Raw genomic sequence first — 20,665 nt, forward strand, 5'->3', positions numbered from 1 at the left:
TGGCCAACATGGTGACGCCCTGTCTCTATTAAAAATACAAAAAAATTAGCTGGGCGTGGTGGCGGGCGCCTGTAATCCGAGCTACTCGGGAGGCTGAGGCAGGAGAATCGCTTGAACCCAGGAGGCGGAGGTTGCCGTGAGCCGAGATCATACCATTGCACTCCATCCTGGGAGACAGGGTGAGCCTTCTCAAAAAAAAGAAAAAGAAAAAGAAAAGAAACCCAAAATAGCGGGGGAGGGCGAGGAAGAGAAGAAAAAAAAAATACGAAGACCTGGGCCGTGATTTGCTAGGGCCGAGGCGTGGCCACCAAAGCCCTCCAGGCCGACTCCGCAGAGCGCGGGCACCATGGCTCAGGCGCGCTCCCCGGGGGCGGGGCGAGAGGGAAGCGTCACGTGACGCCCGGCCCGGAAGCGCTCGCGCGGTAGACCCCGGGTGACGGGGCCGGGTGCCGCTAACTGCACCGAGGCCCAGCGTCCGCTGACATGGCCTGGACCAAGTACCAGCTGTTCCTGGCCGGGCTCATGCTCGTTACCGGCTCCATCAACACGCTCTCGGCAAAGTGAGTCTGGGCCCTGACGGGCATGCAGGCCCTGGCGACCCCCGCGCTCGTTCTACGCCTTCCCCCTTCTCGGCCCTGCCCTCCCGGCTTCTCTTGCTTTCCCACTTGCTCCAGTCAGTTCGCGCGCTTTATGACCACCCAAGGGATGTGAGACCCGGGGAAATGCGGAGCGGGGCTGCGCCCCGTGCGGGGGGATCCGAGCCCCGGCTTTAACTTGCTGTACAGCCTCCGCATCTGTTTCCACATTTTAACAGGAGGGTTTGCCGATTCTTTTCCGCGGCCCTTCCAGTGCTGGCGTCCAAGCCTGAGCACCTCCCTCCATGAGCTGGGAGAGACCCCAGGACTTGTACACACGAGCTGCAGTAGTGGCTGTGCAGGCCGAGTGACCCAGTGAACGTGGAGGCCTCAAGCGGCAGACAGGGAGGTACCCCACGGCCCCGCAAGGATGAGGGGTTAGAGCTGCGCCTTGAAGCTTAGGTGGGATTTCGGAATGTGGCTGAGACTTTAAGCCAAGGAAAGTCTACGGAAAGGCCAGATCAAAGTCGACTGTAACCAGCATCAAATGCCCAGGCTAGATTTTCTCCCATAATCAGAAAAGTGCTTTTGAGCTGGGGAATGACATGTTGAAAGTGATATGATTCAGTCGATGACATGAAGAGTCGTTTGGTGCAGGAAAAACCACTCCAAGGCTGCTGCATAGCAGATGAGGGGAACTAGGAGGTGGCAGTGAGAAGAGAAAGGAAGGGACAACTGGTGGGAGAGACCAGATGCTGAATGGCCACAGGCCTTAACCACATGAGCAAGAAACAAAGATCACTCCAGGGTTTCTGCCTGGGAGAAGAGAAGTGCCATTAACTCAGAGATGGCAAGTGGCAGTTCAGCTCTGATGTATAGGGGTGAGACAGGGGGACAGTTCCCAGGAGGTCAGGGACTAAGGACCCAGGGCAGTCATGAGACTGAGGGACAGGGCCTAACCTCCCCTCTGCTGTGGGCAGGATGACAGTTCTTTGTCTCTCTCTGTCTCCATCTCAGGGCAGGGCCTTCCTGCCCCTCCTTTTCTTGTTGCCCAGGCTAGAGTGCAATGGCACGATCTCGGCTCACTGCAACCTCCACTTTCTGGGTTCAAGCGATTCTCCTGCCTTAGCCTCCTGAGTAGCTGAGATTACAGGCATGCACCACCACGTCTGGCTAATTTTGTAGTTTTAGTAGAGACTGGGTTTATCCATGTTGGTCAGGCTGGTCTTGAACTCCTGACCCCAGGTGATTTGCCGCCTCAGCCTCCCAAAGTGCTGGGATTACAGGTGTAAGCCACCATGCCCGGCCCCTCCTTTTCACCATAAGAGCTGCAGTGCCCAGTGGCCTTTGTCTGAAATGATACCATGGAGAACAGTGGACAGTGGCCCTCTCCAAGTTAGACCTCATGTCCACCTGGGCCCTGTCAGGCTCCAGAGCGCGGTGGGATTGGTGTGGTGTGGAAAAGCTTCTTAGGAGCTTTTCCACTCTGAAAGTGGTGTTCCAGGTCCCCTGGGTTTTCTAGAAACTGTCAGCCTTTTAAAGGGAAATGGCCATTTCTTATTCATTTCTGAGGCATTTATACCTAGCAAACTCCATCAGTGGTATGAAAAGTGCCTCATCAGGCATGTATAAGGTACCTAGGGTATGTGAGGGAAGGGGACAGAAGTGACCAAGAGGTGATCCCTACCTTTGAGATGCTTGGAATCTGAGGTGAAGCAGACACATATGTACCCACACAGCAGTCACAGTGTTCTCCCTTCCCCAAACGGTGGGCACAGTCACTGGAGCCCTGGGTGGGCCCCACCTGTTCCTCTGGTTCACCTCTGGCCAGCTGTGCCTTGTGGAGAACTGCTGGCTTCCAGGCCCTGCATCCTCCTGGGAATCACTCCTCATGCTGAGTCCTTAGCTGTTCAGAGGCCCCAGCCTGAGGGTTCCCATCTCAGGATCTGAACGCAGCAAAGCAAGTCTTCTGTTCTGTCATGCCAGCCAAGGCCTCTGTGAAGTGCTTAGAGAGTGGCTGTAAGTCCACCAGGGCTGTTGCCCCTAAGGAGAATCCAGATTGCCAGTTACTGCTGGAGTAAACTGTGCTGACTCACCTCCTTCCTTAGAGAACTCCAAACCAGTCAGGTAGGAAACTTAGAGATCCTCAATCCCAGAAGGCATCGCCCTTAGAGGCTGCCTGAGAGTCAGGAAAAAGGCTCCCAGGTGACAGACCCAACTTTTGGTCCTGTCCCCTGCCTGACAGCTGGTGTGGGGCCTCTCAGGATCCTCCCACCCCAAGACGGGCCCCCAATTTGGACCCTAAACAGTCTTCTAAGGTCAAACCACGAGAAGGATACTCTTAGGGAGAAAGAGCACGTGGGAGCAGCTGCGTACACCCCAATGTGAAGTATGGATTTGAAATCACATTTCTGGCCGAGCACAGTGGCTTACGCCTGTCACCCAGCACTTTGGGAGGCAGAAGCGTATGGATCACTTAAGGTCAGGAGTTTGAGATCAGCCTGACCAATATGGTGAAACCCCATCTCTACTAAAAATTAGCTGGACATGATAGTGTGACCTGTCCCAGCTACTTGGGAGGCTGAGAAAGGAGAATTGCTTGAACCTGGGAGGCGGAGGTTGCAATGAGCCCAGATTGCACCACTGCACTCTAGCCTGGGTGACAGAGTGAGACTCAGTCTCAAAAAAAAAAAAAAAAAAAGAAAAGAAATCACATTGTTGACCCATGGTTTCCAGCAGGCACAGACAGACAAGCATGTACTGACAACTAGCAGAAGCATCTCATGCACAAAGAGCACCTCGCATGCCCCAGACTCTGCTCTACCCTTTCATGCGTGAACTCCGGGAATTCTCATAACCGCCCTATCAGACAGAGCTAGGGGCTGATATTCCTGTATAAGGAAACTGAGGTAGGAAATGATTAAATTCCTTGCCCAAGTTCAACTTAGCTACTAAGTGGCAGAGTTTATAGTTGAGCCAGCATGGTCTGGCTCTAGCATCCATGCTCTTAACCACCACTGGAGGGTGTGGTTGGGGACTTCTCCGGTCATTTTGGGGGCATTTAGAGTTGTTAAAAGCAGATAAATCATCCAGTCTAATCCCCACAATTTACAAAGGAGGCCCTAGGAGAAGTTTCTTTCTGTGATTCAACTGTTTGGTGTCTGAATGAAGGCTGGAACCCAGGCCTCAGCACTTTAAGTCCTGTTCTTTTATGACTGTGATACCCCAAAGTCCCTCCTTCCTGGGGGTTTCCTCTCACAGCTCCCCAGGACAGGACAGACAAGCCTGTGCTTGTGGAAGTTGTAAACCTGTAAGTGGCATCTGCCCTCCCAGCCTTTGATGTGTCCTCTCTCCAGGACTGGGCGTCAAGCCTCTCAGCCGGACTGGAGACCCTGCTGTCACCAGCCTACTTGTCCTCCCGCTGGAGCTCAGGCCACTCAAGGTTCAGACTGACAGCCTATGGTTGTCTCTGGCAGTTTCTTGGCCTGTGACAAGAGCATGATGTTTCCTTTCCCAGGTTCTTGGGAGGATGAAAGGCAGTGGATGAGGAAGCACATCTGAGCACGTGCTGCCTGCTGTGCTGGGGCCGCAGGTCAGCTTTCCTCTCTGCACGCTCAGCAGGCTTTGGGAGACTGCCACCAGCCATGCTGGCCCTGTGGCCCCATCCCTGGGTCCTGGCAGGGGGCCCTTCCCTGTGAAGTGGCTTCTTTCCCTGGCTTTTTTCTCAAAACCTCCTCACTAGCACCTTCTGTCAATCACCTTCTTTAGGCCAAGCCATTTCTGCCTGCCTGAGCCAGTGCCTATCCTCAGGTACTCATTTCAGAGCCCCAGTCTCCTGATTCCAACTGAGGTTCTACATATGAAGAACCGGGGTCAGCTGAGCACTGTGGCTCCAGCCTGTAATCCCAGCACTTTGGGAGGCTGAGGTGGGATGATCATTTGAGCCCAGGAGTTCAAGATCAGCCTGGACAGCATAGGGAGACCTTGTTCTCTACAAATAATAGTAATTAATTAATTAATTAATAGAGCCAGGGTCTAGTAGATGCCCACTAAGTAAAGCTCAGCTCCCCTCCTAAGTTCTGCAGGCTGTAGGGCCCTCCCAGCCAGGCAGGGATATGAGCCTGACTTCCCTTCATGCCCAGGCCAGGGACCCTGCCAAGGAAGTGGCAGGAAGCCTAGAAACCACTAGGCCTCTACTAGAGAAGAAGCGTTCGCTTTTCTTCTGTGTCTTTTCTTTGCCAGCTCCAATATTTGCCCTTGGCAGCTGCCCCCACCACCCTTTGGTTCCATGAACTGGCATGGGATAATTGCTTCAAAGGGGTTGTTGGGCCAGCTTGAGGAAGTCGTAACTCAGGAGGATAGTGTAGTAGAGTGGGAAGTGCATAAGGCTTGGGAGCTGGGCAATAGATGAGCCACCGGACCTCTCTGAGCCTCAGTTTCCTCATCTGTAAAATGGACTTGGTGATCCCTGCCCTGCCTTCTTCCCGGACACTGAAGATCTACTGAGGAAGGTTTCCTTTTTTTTTTTTTTTTGAGACAATCTTGCTCTGTCACCCAGGCTGGAGTGCATTGGTGTGATCTCAGCTCACTGCAGGCTCCGCCTCCCGGGTGCACGCATTCTCCTGCCTCAGCCTCCCAAGTAACTGGGACTACAGGCACCCACCATCATGCCTGGATAATTTTTTTGTATTTTTTTAGTAGAGACAGGGTTTCACTGTATTAGCCAGGATGATCTCGATCTCATGACCTCGCCCATCTCGGCCTCCCAAAGTGCTGGGATTACAGGCGTAAGCCACTGCGCCCAGCCTTTTCTTTTTTTTTTTTTAAAAGACACAGTCTCTCTCTGTTGCCCAGGCTGGAGTGCAGTGGTGCCATCTCAGCTTACTGCAGCCTTGAGCCATCCTCCCACCTCAGCCTCCCAAGTCAATGGGACCACAGACACCTGCCACCATGCCCACCTAATTTTTGTATTTTTTGTAGAGACAGCATCTTGCCATGTTTCCCAGGCTGGTCTCAAACTCCTGGGCTGAAGCAATCCACCTGCCTCAGCCTCCCAAAGTATTGGGATTACAGGCATGCAGGAAAGTTTTCTAGTCCATAGAGATGAGAGGGCTCATCATTGTCACCTCAGGAGCCAGGGCCACCTGCTGTGGCACCCCAGAGAGTAGAGAAGCCTTGGCCCTTTTGTAGGTCCCAGGCAGGAGAAAGAAGGGGACTCACTGGACTTGACAAGCTGGGGACACAAGAGGAAGTGGCAGAGATTCTGTGGGAATGGCCACAGCTAATCTGCCCAAGCCAGCCCTGTCGCCACTTCCTCAGTCTGTTCTCCACCCCCGCTCACGTGGACGTGCACACCTCTCAGAATGCTGAGCTTTGAGTTTGGGCCTGGCCAAACTAGGGAGTGACTCACCACCCAGCACAGAGAGCCCACTCCCCCGCCTGCCTGCCGAAAGGAGGGCCTCAGCTTGTTGCTGCGAGGGCCCTTCGGGCCTCCTGCCCCGGAGGTCATCTCCCCTAGAATGCAGTGTCTGCGGAGAAGACAGGCCCATCTACTGGGCTGCCCCTCTCCTCCCACCAGCTGGGGGAGCAGGAACTCAGAGGAGAGCTTCAGAGCATCAGGGAGGGGGCGCATGACTGTCTGCTAAGCTTCCAGGGTACTGGCCCTGTCTCAACACCTGAGGAGCTGTGGGCCCCTGGAGCCCTCTCTGGCGCCTGGGTTCCTGTCTGTCAAATAAGGAGTTCCATTCAGCTGATGGCTGAGTTTCTTCTGTTTCAGCATTGTGGCTCTGTGAACTGCAGGGACAATGGCCTAAGGCCCCTCCAGCCACCTCTGCCTCAGCCAGCAGGACAGGTTCCAGATGTTTTTCCAGTAGCTTTCAGGCTGAAGCAGAGCTGGGGCCACACTGACCCCAACAAGGGGGAGACGGCTTCTGTTCAATGAAGGGAAAGGAGAAGGGGCAGAAAATGAGTTTTGCTGAATACCTGCCATGTGCCAGGTCATGTATGTACCCTTATATCATGTATTGCTTCTGACAGTTTGTCAGTGTTGATAAGATTATCCCTGTAACTTGTCCAGCCTATGGGACTTAAAACTCTGGGTTTTCTCTGTATTTTGCTTTTTCTGAGCATAAATTCAAGCAAGGTTTGACCCTGGATCTGCCTTAAGCCTCAGAGTCCTCATCTAAAATGAGGATCCTTGTTGTAAGGCTTAATGGAGTGTCCTATGAATTGTGCATTTAAGGAAACATGAGCTGGGCGCAGTGGCTCACACCTGTAATCCCAGCACTTTGGGAGGCTGAGGCAGGTAGATCTCTTGAGGCCAGGAGTTCGAGACCATCCTGGGCAACATAACAAGGCCCCATCTTTACAGAAAATACAAAAATTAGCCGAGCATGGTGGCCCATGCCTGTAGTGCCAGCTACTCAGGAGACTGAGGTGGGAGGATCACTTGAGCCTTGGGAGGCTGAGGCTGTAGCGAGCCGTGACCCTGTCTGAAAAAACAAAACAAAAAGACAAACGTTGTTGGCCGGACGCAGTGGCTCATACCTGTAATCCCATCACTTTAGGAGATCGATGTGGGTGGATCACTTGAGGTCAGGAGTTCGAGACCAACCTGGCCAACATGATGAAACTCCGTCTCTACAAAAAATATAAAAATTAGCTGGGCATGGTGGTGGGTGCCCATAATCCCAGCTACTTAGGAGGCTAAGGCAGGAGAATCGCTTGAACCTGGAAAGCAGAGGTTGTAGTGAGCCAAGATCACGTTGCTACACTCCAGCCTAGGTGACAGAGGGAGGCTCCGTTTCAAAAAAAAAAACAAGAACAAAAACAAAAGACAACAAAAAGCAAACATTGTGAAGGACTGACAGCAAAATGCTGTCCACCTTAGGGGTCACTGCTGTCATCCCCAGGCACACTGGGGCTGCATTTTTGTTCTAGCCTGTGAGGCTGGGGTCTTTCTGATTCTGCACCTTGAGTTGAAGCCTGTCTCCAAGCCAGGATGAGAAGCCTGGTTTTCTGCCCCAAGGTACCTGCAGGCCTGAGCATCTCAGGCTGGGCAAGGCATCCCATGCTGCTGACACCCAATCCCTTGGGCTGTCAGCCTGCCCCAGGCCCTCAGATACAAAGAGATTCCGTTTCCCCAGCCGGGAGCGCTGCCAGCCAGGCCTGTCTAGGCAGAGCTGCCTGTGGAGAAAGCGAAGATAACACTTGTGGGAGGTGGGGAGCTCAGCACCAGCCCTACAGTCAGCTCCCCAAGAAACGCCCCAATTTTGGGGAAGGATAGGCCCCAAGGGGGTTTCCCCTGTGGACCAGCTCGTTCTACCAGCAGGGGGCCCTCAGACTCAGGTGGAAAGTAGGACTTATGGAAACGTGGCCTCTGCACTGCACTACCTGGCCTGTTTGCTGGGAGGGATCTGGAAGTCTCATTCATTCTGCAAAAAATGTTGAGCTTCGGTAGAGTAACGTGCCAGGAGCAGGGGACTGAGAGATGTGGAAGCAGCTGGGTGCTGAGCTCTCTCAGATGACAGTAAATGAGGAACCAGAATGTGCTGGGTGTGTGAGTTGTCATTACTATAAGTGACTCAGGCAGTAGCCCAGCATGAGTTCTGGGTGGTGACCCCACTGCCAGATCAGGGAGGACTTCTTGAGCCTACCAGTCTGTGGTCTGGGTGTGGTACCAGGATGAGGAAGCAGCTTCCATACCTGCCCCCTGCAGACAAAAATAATAATAAAATAAATAAATAATAATAATAATAATAATAATCCTTGCCTGAAGCTTCTGGTCGACCTTCATGGACCTGGCAATAGCTCCCTTGTCCGTCTTAGAGGAGCCTTGGCTCCTGGCCTGGGGATTCCCATCTCTCTGACTTCACTTGCTCTGGGCAGTTGGCTCTGTGCCCTTGGTGAGGCTCGACCTCTTCTCTCTTCCTTGCTTTGCCTCTGTTTCACTCAGTTGCCCCATGCAAGCCTTCTCAGGCGGCTCTTTCTGCAAAAGCAAGACTGGGTTCGAGAGCAGCCCTGATGGGTCTGTGGCCTTTACCCATGTTCCATGTGCTGTCCTGGCCAGGGATCCAAGAGCCAACAGCAAATCAGGCAGAAATTAGGCACCATGGGTGCAGTGGCTCATGCCTGTAAATGATTTGTGCAGACCAGCCTGGGCAACATAGTGAGACCCTCTCTCTAAAAAAAAAAGAGAAAGAAATGAGACTCCAGCCCATGAGGTCAGATGTTTTCCTGACCTGGGGTGGAGGCTTCCCCTGCTCCCAAACTCCCTGATTTCTTTGCCCCACTGGTACTGGGACTGGTTACAGCCTGGTCCCCAAGCCTTGCCAGGCTCCCGGTTTCTCTCTGCCTTCTAACCAGTTCTATCCGAACTTCTCCCTTCAACTCTCCTTTGCCCCCACCATTCCTAAGAACCACAAGCAGTCTTAACTACCGCTCTTTCCCCACATCTCCAGGAGCTGGTGGGGTCTCTCACTGTGGAATAGGTTTGCCATAGCTCTGTTTTCTTCCTCAAACTTAGAGGCATATAGAGAAGCCAAAGCTGCACAGGGACTTTGTCAAACTTAGACCCTAACTGCGGCACAACCAGTGGCACATGCTCTGGGGCACTGCGGGGGAGGTACAGGAACCAGAGGACTCCCCTGCCCTTTGGGAGCTGAGGCTCGCTACAGAGATGAGCCAATGGCAGTGCAGGGCTGTGCACTGCAATCTGACTGCCCTGGAAAGACATTTCAAGGAAAGACATTTAATAAAAAGAAGCCCCGAGTCTTGCACTTTAGAGACATCCACTGCCTACGCAGGGTATGCTGCAGTAGGAGCAGGTCAGTGGCCCACAGGAAACAGCTCTGGGTCTGTGTTGACTTGAGTCAGCATGTGATGTGACTGATGCATTTGGAGCTGTGTCAACGAACCCAGGGCATCAACATGAGGGAGGGGAACGCCTTGCTGGCCTCAGTCTGGGCCAGATCACATGCTCTTGGCTCTGGGCCTGGGTACACCAGAGTACTTCCAGAAGTCAGTGACCAGGGGTGAAAGGTTAGGAGAGGCTGGAGCTGTTTAGCCAGGAGATGAGAAGATTCAGAAGAAGGTCAGTAAGTCCCCAGATACCTAAAGGGCTTTCAAATGAAAGATTAGACAAGACTCCACAGACCTAACCAAGCCCAGCAAAGATGAAATTCAAGACAGAGACTTTTCACGCACAGATGGCAGACAGTTCAGAGTGATTGGTGGTTAAGCTGCCCAAAGCACTATGCCACAAAGGATTCTGGGCTTGTGTCTAGGCTCACTGGGGAAGTATGTCATAATCAGTCATCACCATCTGCCAGGTGCTGACTGGGAGGTCACACCATGAGTGTGATGTCTTTGCCACCTGCTTAAAAGTCAGCATTAGAAAGATCTTCCAAACCATTCAGGCTCTTTGAAGGTAAGCAGGTGGTCTATATTAGGTGGTCATTTCCCAGGGCCCACATACTCGTGTAGACCAGAGGTTCTTGATATTTTTCATGCCATGGGACTCTTTGACAGTCTGGCACAGCCTATGGACCTCTTCTTACAGTTAAGGTTTAAAACGTGTAAATAAAAACACCAAGCATTGAACCAGGCGCGATGGCTCACGCCTGTAATCCCAGCACTTTGGGAGGCCAAGGAGAGCAGATCACGAGGTCAGAAGATCGAGACCATCCTGGCTAACATGGCAAAACAGTCTCTACTAAAAATAAAAAAATAAAAAAAATTAGCCAGGCGTGGTGGTGGGCGCCTGTAGTCCCAGCTGCTTGGGAGGCTGAGGCAAGAGAATGGCATAAACCCGGGAGGTGGAGCTTGCAGTGAGCCAAGATCTTGCCACTGCACTCCAGCCTGGGCAACAGTCAGACTCCGTGGGAAAAAAAAAAAAAAAAAGACCAAGGATTACAAAAGAAGTCAATTAAATTGAAATACAGTTATCAAACACTTAAAAAAGCAAATTTGTGATATAGTAATATATATAAATATGCTTTTTTTTCCTTTTTTTTGAGACAAGATCTTGCTCCATCGTCCAGGCTGGAGTGCAGTAGTGCAATCTCGGCTCACTGCAGCCTCTGCCCCCCAGGTTCAAGTGAGTCTCATGCCTCCTGAGTAGCTGGGATTACAGGCTTGCACCACCATGCACGGCTAATTTTTGTATTTTTAGTAGAAACGGGGTTTCACCATGTTGGCCAGGCTGGTCTCGAATGCCTGACCTCAAGTGAGTCACCCACCTCAGCCTCCCAAAGTGCTGGGATTACAGGTGTGAGCCACTGTGCCCAGCTATATAGAAATGTTTTCTACTACATTAAGTTATAAGTGGGTCTGACTACTGTAATTTTCATGAGTGATGAGTGTAAATGATACCTCATGATATATACAATGACTATAATGTGATCATGAGAGTATCTGTGATTTCTATGCATTACAGAGGCACAGACACAGTAACTTGAGGAAATGCCAAGTTACAACTACTTGAGGTGAAGACTGGCCCCTTTGAGAGGGAGCCCTACTCCGGGGCCGAGTCACCCAGGTCTGGGCCTCTTGACATTGAGAGGTGTGAGCCTCTTCGCTAGAACCAGGGCACGATGCTGCCAAGGTCTGACCTTCCCTCTCTCTCCACAGATGGGCGGATAATTTCGTGGCTGAGGGCTGCAGAGGGAGCAAGGAGCACAGCTTCCAGCATCCCTTCCTCCAGGTATCTGGCCCTGTCCCTCCTACCTCCTGTCTCCCGGGCCTCAGACCAGGCGCCCCCGCCATGAGGCCAGGGTGTTTCCTGACCTATGAGTGGAGACTTCTTCTGCTCCCGAAGAGCCATCCACTTCTCTCTCTCCCTCCCCAGAGCAGAATCCAAGGTCTAGAAGAGGGCAAAGAGCACCATCCTCTGCGAAAGTCCTGGCAAGTGGTCATGTCCTCACCACACCCAAGTCAGGACACGTGGAAAACATCAACCCTAGTGACAAGTCGGCTCTGTATCCACTGGGAGCCCAGACACCATTTGGGACAGGGCAGACACCATAAATGGAAGACACTATTTGTTGAACTGAGAATCGGGAGACTCAAATGTCAGCCCCAGCTCTACCTCTTTGTGGCCTTACATAAGTCTTTGAGCCTCTCTTGGGTCTAGGTTTCTCCACCTGCGATTTGACTAGGGGTTGGCCTAGATGGATGGTTTTCAGAAAGGGCTCTGCGCAGCCTTAGGGTTCATCAGGATGTATGAGGGCTTTGGGGCAGACGTAGGAGGCTGTCTCTGGCCTCCATGGCAGCTCTGCATTTGTCTGTGGTACATATTGGGGTTCTGGGTAAGCTCCTGTTTGACAGAAGTTTTCATAAGAAAAAAAAATAGTTAAAGATGATCCCCAAGGCCCCTTCCAGCTCTGAAGTCCTCGGGTTTTCATCCCTGCAGGCAGTGGGCATGTTCCTGGGAGAATTCTCCTGCCTGGCTGCCTTCTACCTCCTCCGGTGCAGAGCCACAGGGCAATCAGACTCCAGCGTAGACCCCCAGCAGCCCTTCAACCCTCTTCTTTTCCTGCCCCCAGCGCTCTGTGACATGACAGGGACCAGCCTCATGTATGTGGGTGAGTAACCAGGCCAGGCTGAGAAGGGCTCAGTGGAGGCTGTGGCTGAAGGGGCTACTGGGGGAACAGCCCCATCCCACCCGCCTCCGCTTCATCCCACCATTCCCCCAGACTTCACACGCTCAGGCATGCAGGCAGGACTGAGCGAGCACTTACTACGAGCTTGGCATGTCTCCATCCCTGAAGACCCCTTAGTAACAGATGACCTTCGTCTTGGGAAGCTAACTGGCATTCATTTCTCCTTTCCTAGCTCTGAACATGACCAGTGCCTCCAGCTTCCAGATGCTGCGGGGTGCAGTGATCATATTCACTGGCCTGTTCTCGGTGGCCTTCCTGGGCCGGAGGCTGGTGCTGAGCCAGTGGCTGGGCATCCTAGCCACCATTGCGGGGCTGGTGGTCGTGGGCCTGGCTGACCTCCTGAGCAAGCACGACAGTCAGCACAAGCTCAGCGAAGTGATCACAGGTGCGGCCAGAGGCAGGGACACGGGGCTGCCCTATCTTGCCCTGTCCTCCTTGGGAGCCCAGTATAGACTCATACAAGCTCTGCCATGTGCCATATGCCAAGCCCTGGGTGAGGCGGGTAGTTCTGGAGGTGATGGATAGAATGTAGCAAAGACTGCAAAGGGATGTGGCTCCACCAAGGATGAGTGGCAGGCCGGGCAGGGCGAGGGGCTGGCTTGTCCTTTGATATAGATGCAGACATACAAACTACGGGATTTGGGAGTGGAAAGGAATGGGTGCTTACCAAGTGCGGAGCCTGGTGCTGAGCACTGTGTGTTCATCATCACAGTGACTCCCACAGGCCCCGAAGGGATGCATCACAGCCGATTTTACAGTGAAGTGACTGTCCTGGGTCACTTAGAGTCGGGATCAGCCAAGAAATGTCTGTCTCAAAGCCTGTTGCTTCTTGAAAGACCTATGTCTTACCCCGTGGGGCAGCTCTTAGACACAGGCAGGCCTCTGGGGCCTCAGCCTGGCACTGCAGGCCTGCCCCTCAGGGACCGGGGAATCAGGGACAGGCAGTAGTGACTGTGCCTGTGAACTATAGGGGGCCCTGCACAACTATCAGGGGCTGGCATGTTGTGTCCCTGTGGCCATGCTGTCCTGACCCCCAGCCCCAGTGCAGCCGTGTTCTCATCTGGGTCCCTTCTTCCCCACAGGGGACCTGTTGATCATCATGGCGCAGATCATCGTCGCCATCCAGATGGTGCTGGAGGAGAAGTTCGTCTACAAACACAATGTGCACCCACTGCGGGCAGTTGGCACTGAGGGTGTGTGTGGGCACAGGGGCCTGGAAGGAGTGGGGTGGAAGGGAGCGTGGGGAGCTGAGCCAGGGTTCACTTGGGGGGGTGGGGTGAACTTCCTGCCCCCCATTGCCTTCCAGATGTGTTTTGACAAATCTTCTGACACCTGCTGTGCCAGGAGCTAGAGGAGACCAAGGATAGAGATGAATGAGATGCAAGCCCTTCAGAGGAGGTGACCAGCAGGAAGAAAGGGCAGTCAGTGAATTCAAGCTTGGACTTGTGCTCAACTGATGTCTCATTGGCCATGCCTATCTGAGTCTCTCAGGACAGGGAGGGTGGCATTCAAGCTGCAAATTTCAACAGGCAGTAGTAGGAGCAACTCCAGAGCAAAGGCGCAGGGGGCTGGACATGAATTTGAAAACCAGTGAGGAATAATTTGAGTGTAGCTGGGTGCAGTGGCTCATGCCTGTAATCCCAGCACTTTGGGAGGCCAAAGCAGGTGGATCATCTGAGGTCAGGAGTTTGAAACCAGCCTGCCCAACATGGCAAAACCCCGTCTCTACAAAAAATCCAAAAATTAGCTCGGTGTGGTGGCGCATGTCTGTAGTCCCAGCTACTCAGGAGACTGAGACAGGAGAAATCACTTAAACTAGGGGAGCAGAGGCTGCAGCAAGCCAAGATCATGCCACTGCACCCAGCCCGGGCAACAGAGTGAGACTCCCTCTCAAAAAAAAATAATAATTTGAGTGCAGTATCGGTTTGATGTTGGGGAAATAATCAGGAATTAAGTAGGTCAGGGTCATGTTATTAGAGAACTTTACCATCAAGCAAGTAGATTTAGACTTTAAATGACAGGCAGGGAGGAATCACTGAAAGTTTTTGAGCAGGGAAGTAACTATCAAAATTATGAGATTAGCAAGATAGAGCTGTGCTTTCAAAGAATGGCCTGGGGGCTAGTGCCTGTTGGGGAGCAGCTCTTGCCTGGCCCCCAGTGAGCTGAAGGGCTTAGGCAGAATGTGAATCAGCTATGTCTACGAGCGTGCAGTCTATTTCCACTCATTTCTGTTTTCTAGCGAGAACTTAATGAGTGAAGCAGTGCATGGACTTACCTTCTGGCGCAAACTCCTTGTCACAGACCAGTAACACTAAACTAGAAAGCTGTGGTTTTCCAAACTTGTAAAAATAATGTAGTCAGTTGCAGCTAGCAGTTCTTTTTTTAAATGAATAGAATTTTTAAATATCAGAGCATTGTATACTGTAAGGGTAGTTATGTTTTTATGAGTGTGTGTGTGTGTGTGTGTATGTGTATCCATGAACCTGTGCACATGTGTACTGGGTCACAATATAAAATGTATTTCTTGCTCGTGATCCAGTCAAAAAAACCCTGAGTGAAAGTGGAGAAGGGACAGCTAGAACCCATCTAATAGGCCACAAGCTCCCAATGAGAGGCTGAGGGATGTGAAAGGAGGGAGCCGGCATGAGGACCACTGAGAGGGATTGACCCAAGATCAGAGGAGGCCAAGCTGGTGGGCTGTGCTGGGGGTCTGGGGGCAGGTGGAGAGTGTAACTGTCTCCTCTACTCCCCAGGCCTCTTTGGCTTTGTGATCCTCTCCCTGCTGCTGGTGCCCATGTACTACATCCCCGCCGGCTCCTTCAGCGGAAACCCTCGTGGGACGCTGGAGGATGCATTGGACGCCTTCTGCCAGGTGGGCCGGCAGCCACTCATAGCTGTGGCACTGCTGGGTAACATCAGTAGCATTGCCTTCTTCAACTTCGCAGGCATCAGCGTCACCAAGGAACTGAGCGCCACCACCCGCATGGTGCTGGACAGCTTGCGCACTGTTGTCATCTGGGCACTGAGCCTGGCACTGGGCTGGGAGGCCTTCCACGCACTGCAGATCCTTGGCTTCCTCATACTCCTTATAGGCACTGCCCTCTACAATGGGCTGCACCGCCCGCTGCTGGGCCGCCTGTCCCGGGGCCGGCCCCTGGCAGAGGAGAGCGAGCAGGAGAGACTGCTGGGTGGCACCCGGACTCCCATCAATGATGCCAGCTGAGGTTCCCTGGAGGCTTCTACTGCCACCTGGGTGCTCCTTCACCCTGAGACTGAGGCCACACAGGCTTGTGGGCCCCGAGTGCCCTGTCCCCAAGGCCTCACCCTGTCCCCTCCCTACAGAATCCCCAGGGCAGCTGCTGCCACAGAAGATAACAACACCAAGTCCTCTTTTTCTCACTACCACCTGCAGGGTGGTGTTACCCAGCCCCCACAAGCCTGAGTGCAGTGACAGACCCCAGCTCTCTGGACCCCTCCTACAGCACTAGAGCTAAATCATGAAGTTGAATTGTAGGAATTTACCACCCTAGTGTATCTGAATCATAAACTAGACTATCATAGTTACCTAGTTTATGAGTCATAAGCTAGATCTGATTCTCCAAAGAAGAAAAGTCGGTGAGCAAATTTAAACCAGAACTAAGCATTATATTTTCTTTCTTTTTTTTTTTTTTTTTTGAGACAGAGTCTCGCTCTGTCTCCAAGGATGGAGTGCAGTGGCATGATCTCGGCTCACTACAACTTCTGCCTCCCAGGTTCAAATGATTCTCCTGCCGCAGACTCCCAAGTAGCTGGGATTACAGGTGCACACCACCACGCCTGGGTAATTTTTGTATTTTTGTGGAGACGGGGTTTCACCATGTTGGCCAGGTTGGTCTCGAACTCCTGACCTCTGGTGATCCACCTGCCTCGGCCTCCCAAAGTGCTGGGATTGCAGGTGTGAGCCACCGCCCCTGGCCAGAACTAAGCATTATGTTTTCTGAAATTTCTAAGATCCTCCCTAAACCTGTCTGGAGACCTGGGTTTTAGCCCAGACTCTGCCTCAAACTCACTGTAGCTCCCAGCACATTACCCAGTTGCTCCGGGCCTTGGTGTTAACGCTCTGGGAAGTAGATTGTTGATGCTGTGGACTTAGTGCCTTCTGGCCCCAGCATTCCATGGGCCTGTGATCTTCACAACCTGAGAAAACAGTAACAGCCCATCCACTGGAAATACCCCTCTGCCCACAGCACCGCCCTCCTGTGCTGGTTATTTTTTTTTTTCTTCTTCTTCTTCTTTTTGAGACGGAGTCTTGCCGTGTCGCCTGGTTGGAATGCAGTGGCGCGATTTCAGCTCACTGCAACCTCCCCCTCCCAGGTTCAAGCAATTCCCCTACCTCAGCCTCCTGAGTAGCTGGGACTACAGGCACATGCCACCAGGCCCAGCTAATGTTTTGCATTTCTTAGGAGTGATGGGGTTTTGCCGTGTTGGCCAGGATGGTCTTGATCTCCTGACCTCATGATCCACCTGCCTCAGCCTCCCAAAGTGCTGGGATTACAGGCAGAAGCCACCAAGCCCAGCCTTTTTTTTTTTTTTTTTTTTTAAGAGACAGGGTCCTGCTTTGTCACCCAGGCACAGCTTACTGCAGCCTTGAATTCCTGGTCTCAATCAGTCCTCCTGCCTCAGCCTCCTGAGTAGCTAAGACTAACAAGTGTGTACCACCATGCCTGGTTTATTGTTTTATTTTTTTGCAGAGATGGGTCTCACTGTGTTGCCCAGACTGATCTCAAACTCCTGGCCTCAAGCGATCCCCCCATCTCAGCCTCCCAAAGTGCTGGGGTTACAGGCCTGAGCCACCACACCTGGGCAACAGAGTGAGACCTGTCCTTGTTTTCCTGCCCTCACTCTACCTCCGAGGCCTCCTCTGCCTGGGAGAGATTACAGGCGAATTCCAGGCAGCCCTTGTTAATTGTTTTTATGGATTCTTTACCTGCTACTTTAAAGACAAGGAAACTGAGGCCCAAAGTTCTACGTTGTTTGGCAAATGGAGTCTCCTACCCTCAGGTCCAGCAGCCACATGATTCTGCAGCAGACTGGGACCTAGAGCACATCTGGATTTCAGCCCCACCCCTGGCAGCCTGCCTGCCTAGAGAACCCTCAAGATGACAGAATCCCCAGGATTCCACCATTTAGAGTAATTCTGGTATCCTGGGCATTGCGTTAAGTTGCTTAACTTTCATTCTGTCTTACAACAGCCTTCAGAGGTGGGAACAGGTGAAGAAACCATGCCCCAGAGAAGGTTAAGTGACTTCCTCTTCATGGAGCCAGTATTCCAACCTAGGTTTGCCTCATACCAGACCTGTGGCCCCACCTCCCATGCGGGTCTCTGTGGGGTCTTTGGGTTGGATCTCCTAGAGCTGGGCTGGAAGCCTCATGTACTGTTGTCCTCTAGGTAACCATCCTGAAGAGAAGGGGTGGCATCAGGAACCACAGGGAACTGAGCAGCCTTTGTTCCAGTGCTGCTCCTTGCAACAGTTGATTGCAGACTCAAACCATTTTCCTGGGCAACTCAGTCATAAAACACCAAATGCTTCCTTAAAATAGCCTCTGAGGGACGGGAGCTGTTGACAAGTGAAGCCCTCAGGTTGTGTGGGATTCCAGCAGGTTATTACAGCTTGTCTGGGAAGGGAGGGTCCATTCCACCAGCTTTGAATCCCAGGGTCCCCTGAGCTTCTCTGGGCCATAGTGTATGTCCCTGGAAGAAGGAAATGGACAGTGAGGATGATGGAGAGACTGCAGCTGCCTTGTCTAAAACCTGGGTTCTTAAGAGCATTATTTTGGCTTTATTTTTTTTTTAAAAAAGAGGAAAATTGGCAATTGTATTGATCCATTCTCGCATTGCTATAAAGAAATACCTGAGACTGGGTAATTTATAAAGAAAAGAGGTTTAATTGACTCACAGTTCTGCAGGCTATCCAGGAAGCATAGCAGCATCTGCTTCTGGGGAGGCCTCAGGAAACTTACAGTTATAGGGGAAGGCAAAGGGGAAGCAGACACATCTTACGTGGCCGGAGTAGGAGCAAGGGGGCATGGGAGGAGGTGCCACACACTTTAAACAACCAGATCTCACAAGAACACTTTCAAGAGGACAGTACCAAGAGGATGCTGTTAAACCATTCATGAGAAATTCACCCCCATGATCCAGTCACCTCCCACTAGGCCCCACCTCCAAGATTGGGGATTATATTTCAATATGAGATTTGGGTGGGGACACACATCCAAACTATATCAGCAGTATTGGACTTTTTTCATGAAAGAGAAGGGGCACAAGAGGGTGTCTGGAGCTAGCCTCTAGAATGTTGGTATGGAAAATCTCTCCAGTGTTTGAAAAGCATACCAATTGCCTAGTCTTCCATTCATTGTTCAAATGAAGAAACCCAAAAAGCAGAAAGAACTTCCTAAGGGTCACACAGCCAGTTACAGGCAAAAGCCAGATGTCCTGGTTCTCAGTCCTTGCCTGTCCCGTTCTGCCACAGATACTGCAGCCAGAGGCCAGGCATGGTGGCTCACTCCTGTAATCCCAGCACTTTGGGAGGCTGAGGTGGGTTGGTCACCTGAGGTCAGAAATTCGAGACCACCCTGGCCAGCATGGTGAAACCCCATCTCTACTAAACATACAAAAATTAGCCGGACATGGTGGCACAAGCCTGTAATCTCAGCTACTCGGGAGGCTGAGGCAGGGGAATCGCTTGAACCTTGGAGGCGGAGTTTGCAGTGAACCAAGATTGTGCCACTGCACTCCAGCCTGGGCAACAGAGTGAGACTCAGTCTCAAAAAAAAAAAAAAAAGAAAAAGAAAAGCGTAAAGATATAAAGAAAAAATGTTTTTGTATACTTGCACAGTGTGTGTTTTAAGCTAAGTGTTACTACAAAAGAGTCAAATTTTAAAGTTAAGAAGCTTATAAAGTTAAAATGTTACATTAAGCTAAGGGTAATTTATTATTGAAGAAAATTTTTCTTTTTAGAGACAGAGTCTTGCTCTGTTGCTCTCACTGGAGTGCAGTGGTATGATCCTATCTCACTGTAGCCTTAAACTCCTGGGCTCAAGCGATCCTCCTGCCTCAGCCTCCCAAGTAGCTGGCACTATAGGCATGCACCACTGTGCCCAGCTAATTTTTTTTTTTCCTGTGGAGATGAGGTCTCACCACGTTGCCCAGACTGATCTCTAACTACCGGGCTCAAACAATGCTCCTGCCTTGGCCTTCCAAAGTGTTAGGATTACAGGGGTGAGCCAGTGCACCCAGCCCATTTTTTATACTGTTTTTTACTGTACCTTTTCTAGGTTAGATATGTTTAGATACACAAATACCATTGCGTTACAGTTGCGTACAGTATTCAGTACAGGAACACGCTGCACAGGTTTGTAGCCTAGGAGCAATAGGCTATACCATATAGCCAAGGTGTGAGTACACTATACCACCTAGGTTTGTGTAAGTATACTTTATGACTGCACAATGACAAAGTCGTCTAACAATACATTTCTCAGAGCATATCCCCATTGTTAAGCATGGGAACTATATAATGCCTTTATTATAGATACATGACTGTATAATAAGGGCTATATGATAAGCCAGAGTTACCGGGGCACTTGGGAGACTTATTTTTTTTTTTTATTTTCAGAGACACAGTCTCGCTCTGTTGCCCAGGCTGGGATGCAATGGCATGATCTTGGCTCCCTGCAACCTCCTCCTCCTGGGTTCAAGCGATTCTCCTGCTTCAGCCCCCCGAGTAGCTGGGTCTACAGTCACACACCACCACGCCCGGCTAATTTTTGTATTTTTAGTAGAGATAGGATCTCACCATGTTGGCCAGACTGGTCTCTGACCTCAACTCCTGACCACAAGTGATCCACCTACCTCAGCCTCCCAAAGTGCTGGGATAACAGACCTGAGCCACTGGACCCAGCCTACAAAATATTTTTTAAAAAATTAGCCAAGCGTGATGGTGCATTCCTATTAGTCCCAGCTACTCAGGAGGCTGAAGTGGGAGGACTGCATGAGTCCAGCAGTTCAAGGCTGCAGTAAGCTGTGACTGCACCACTATACTCCAGCCTAGGCAATAGTGCAAGACCCTGTTGGGGTGTGGGGGGAAACATATGTGTGTGTGTATATGTATATATACACACGCACAAAACATAGAATTTACCATTTTAACCAGTTTTAAGTGTACAGTTAGTGGCATTAAGCACATTCATAGTGTTGTGCAACCATCACCACCATCCATATCCAGAATTTTTCATCTTCTCAAACTAAAACTCTCCACCTATTAAATACTAACTCCCCATTCCTTCCCCACTCACTGGCAACCACCATTTTACTTTCTGTCTCTGAGTTCAACTATTGCAGGTACCTCATACAGTATTTGTCCCTTTTTTTTTTTTTTTTTTTTTTTGAGA

General features: G+C 51.4%; 1 protein-coding gene across 3 annotated transcripts; it reads left to right on the forward strand.

Moving 5' to 3' along the window:
- Positions 1–402: 402 nt before the first annotated feature.
- Positions 403–15,795, forward strand: SLC35F6 (solute carrier family 35 member F6). Of its 3 annotated transcripts, XM_023230002.1 has the most exons (7): positions 526–560; positions 11,205–11,277; positions 11,422–11,477; positions 11,986–12,157; positions 12,408–12,620; positions 13,318–13,428; positions 14,989–15,795. In XM_023230002.1, the coding sequence occupies exons 4-7, from the start codon at positions 11,995–11,997 to the stop codon at positions 15,456–15,458; spliced, it is 957 nt and encodes a 318-aa protein (XP_023085770.1). In that variant the 5' UTR covers positions 526–560; positions 11,205–11,277; positions 11,422–11,477; positions 11,986–11,994; the 3' UTR covers positions 15,459–15,795. The 3 variants fall into 3 exon arrangements, with proteins under 3 accessions (XP_023085769.1, XP_023085771.1, XP_023085770.1); XM_023230001.1 differs by lacking the exon at positions 11,422–11,477 and having other exon boundaries at positions 403–560; XM_023230003.1 differs by lacking the exons at positions 11,422–11,477; positions 12,408–12,620 and having other exon boundaries at positions 416–560.
- The last annotated feature ends 4,870 nt before the right edge of the window (positions 15,796–20,665 follow it).

The sequence above is a fragment of the Piliocolobus tephrosceles genome, chromosome 15 (assembly GCF_002776525.5).
Source record: "Piliocolobus tephrosceles isolate RC106 chromosome 15, ASM277652v3, whole genome shotgun sequence".
NCBI classification, from domain to species: domain Eukaryota; kingdom Metazoa; phylum Chordata; class Mammalia; order Primates; family Cercopithecidae; genus Piliocolobus; species Piliocolobus tephrosceles.

What these genes read in the sequence shown, in the direction of transcription:
- SLC35F6 (XM_023230001.1), top strand. Translation starts at nt 484, where the DNA reads ATGGCCTGGACCAAGTACCAGCTGTTCCTGGCCGGGCTCATGCTCGTT. An exon ending in GACCAGCCTCATGTATGTGG is followed by an intron (nt 12,158 to 12,407) that starts GTGAGTAACCAG and finishes CTCCTTTCCTAG; the next exon opens with CTCTGAACATGACCAGTGCC. An exon ending in GCGGGCAGTTGGCACTGAGG is followed by an intron (nt 13,429 to 14,988) that starts GTGTGTGTGGGC and finishes TCTACTCCCCAG; the next exon opens with GCCTCTTTGGCTTTGTGATC.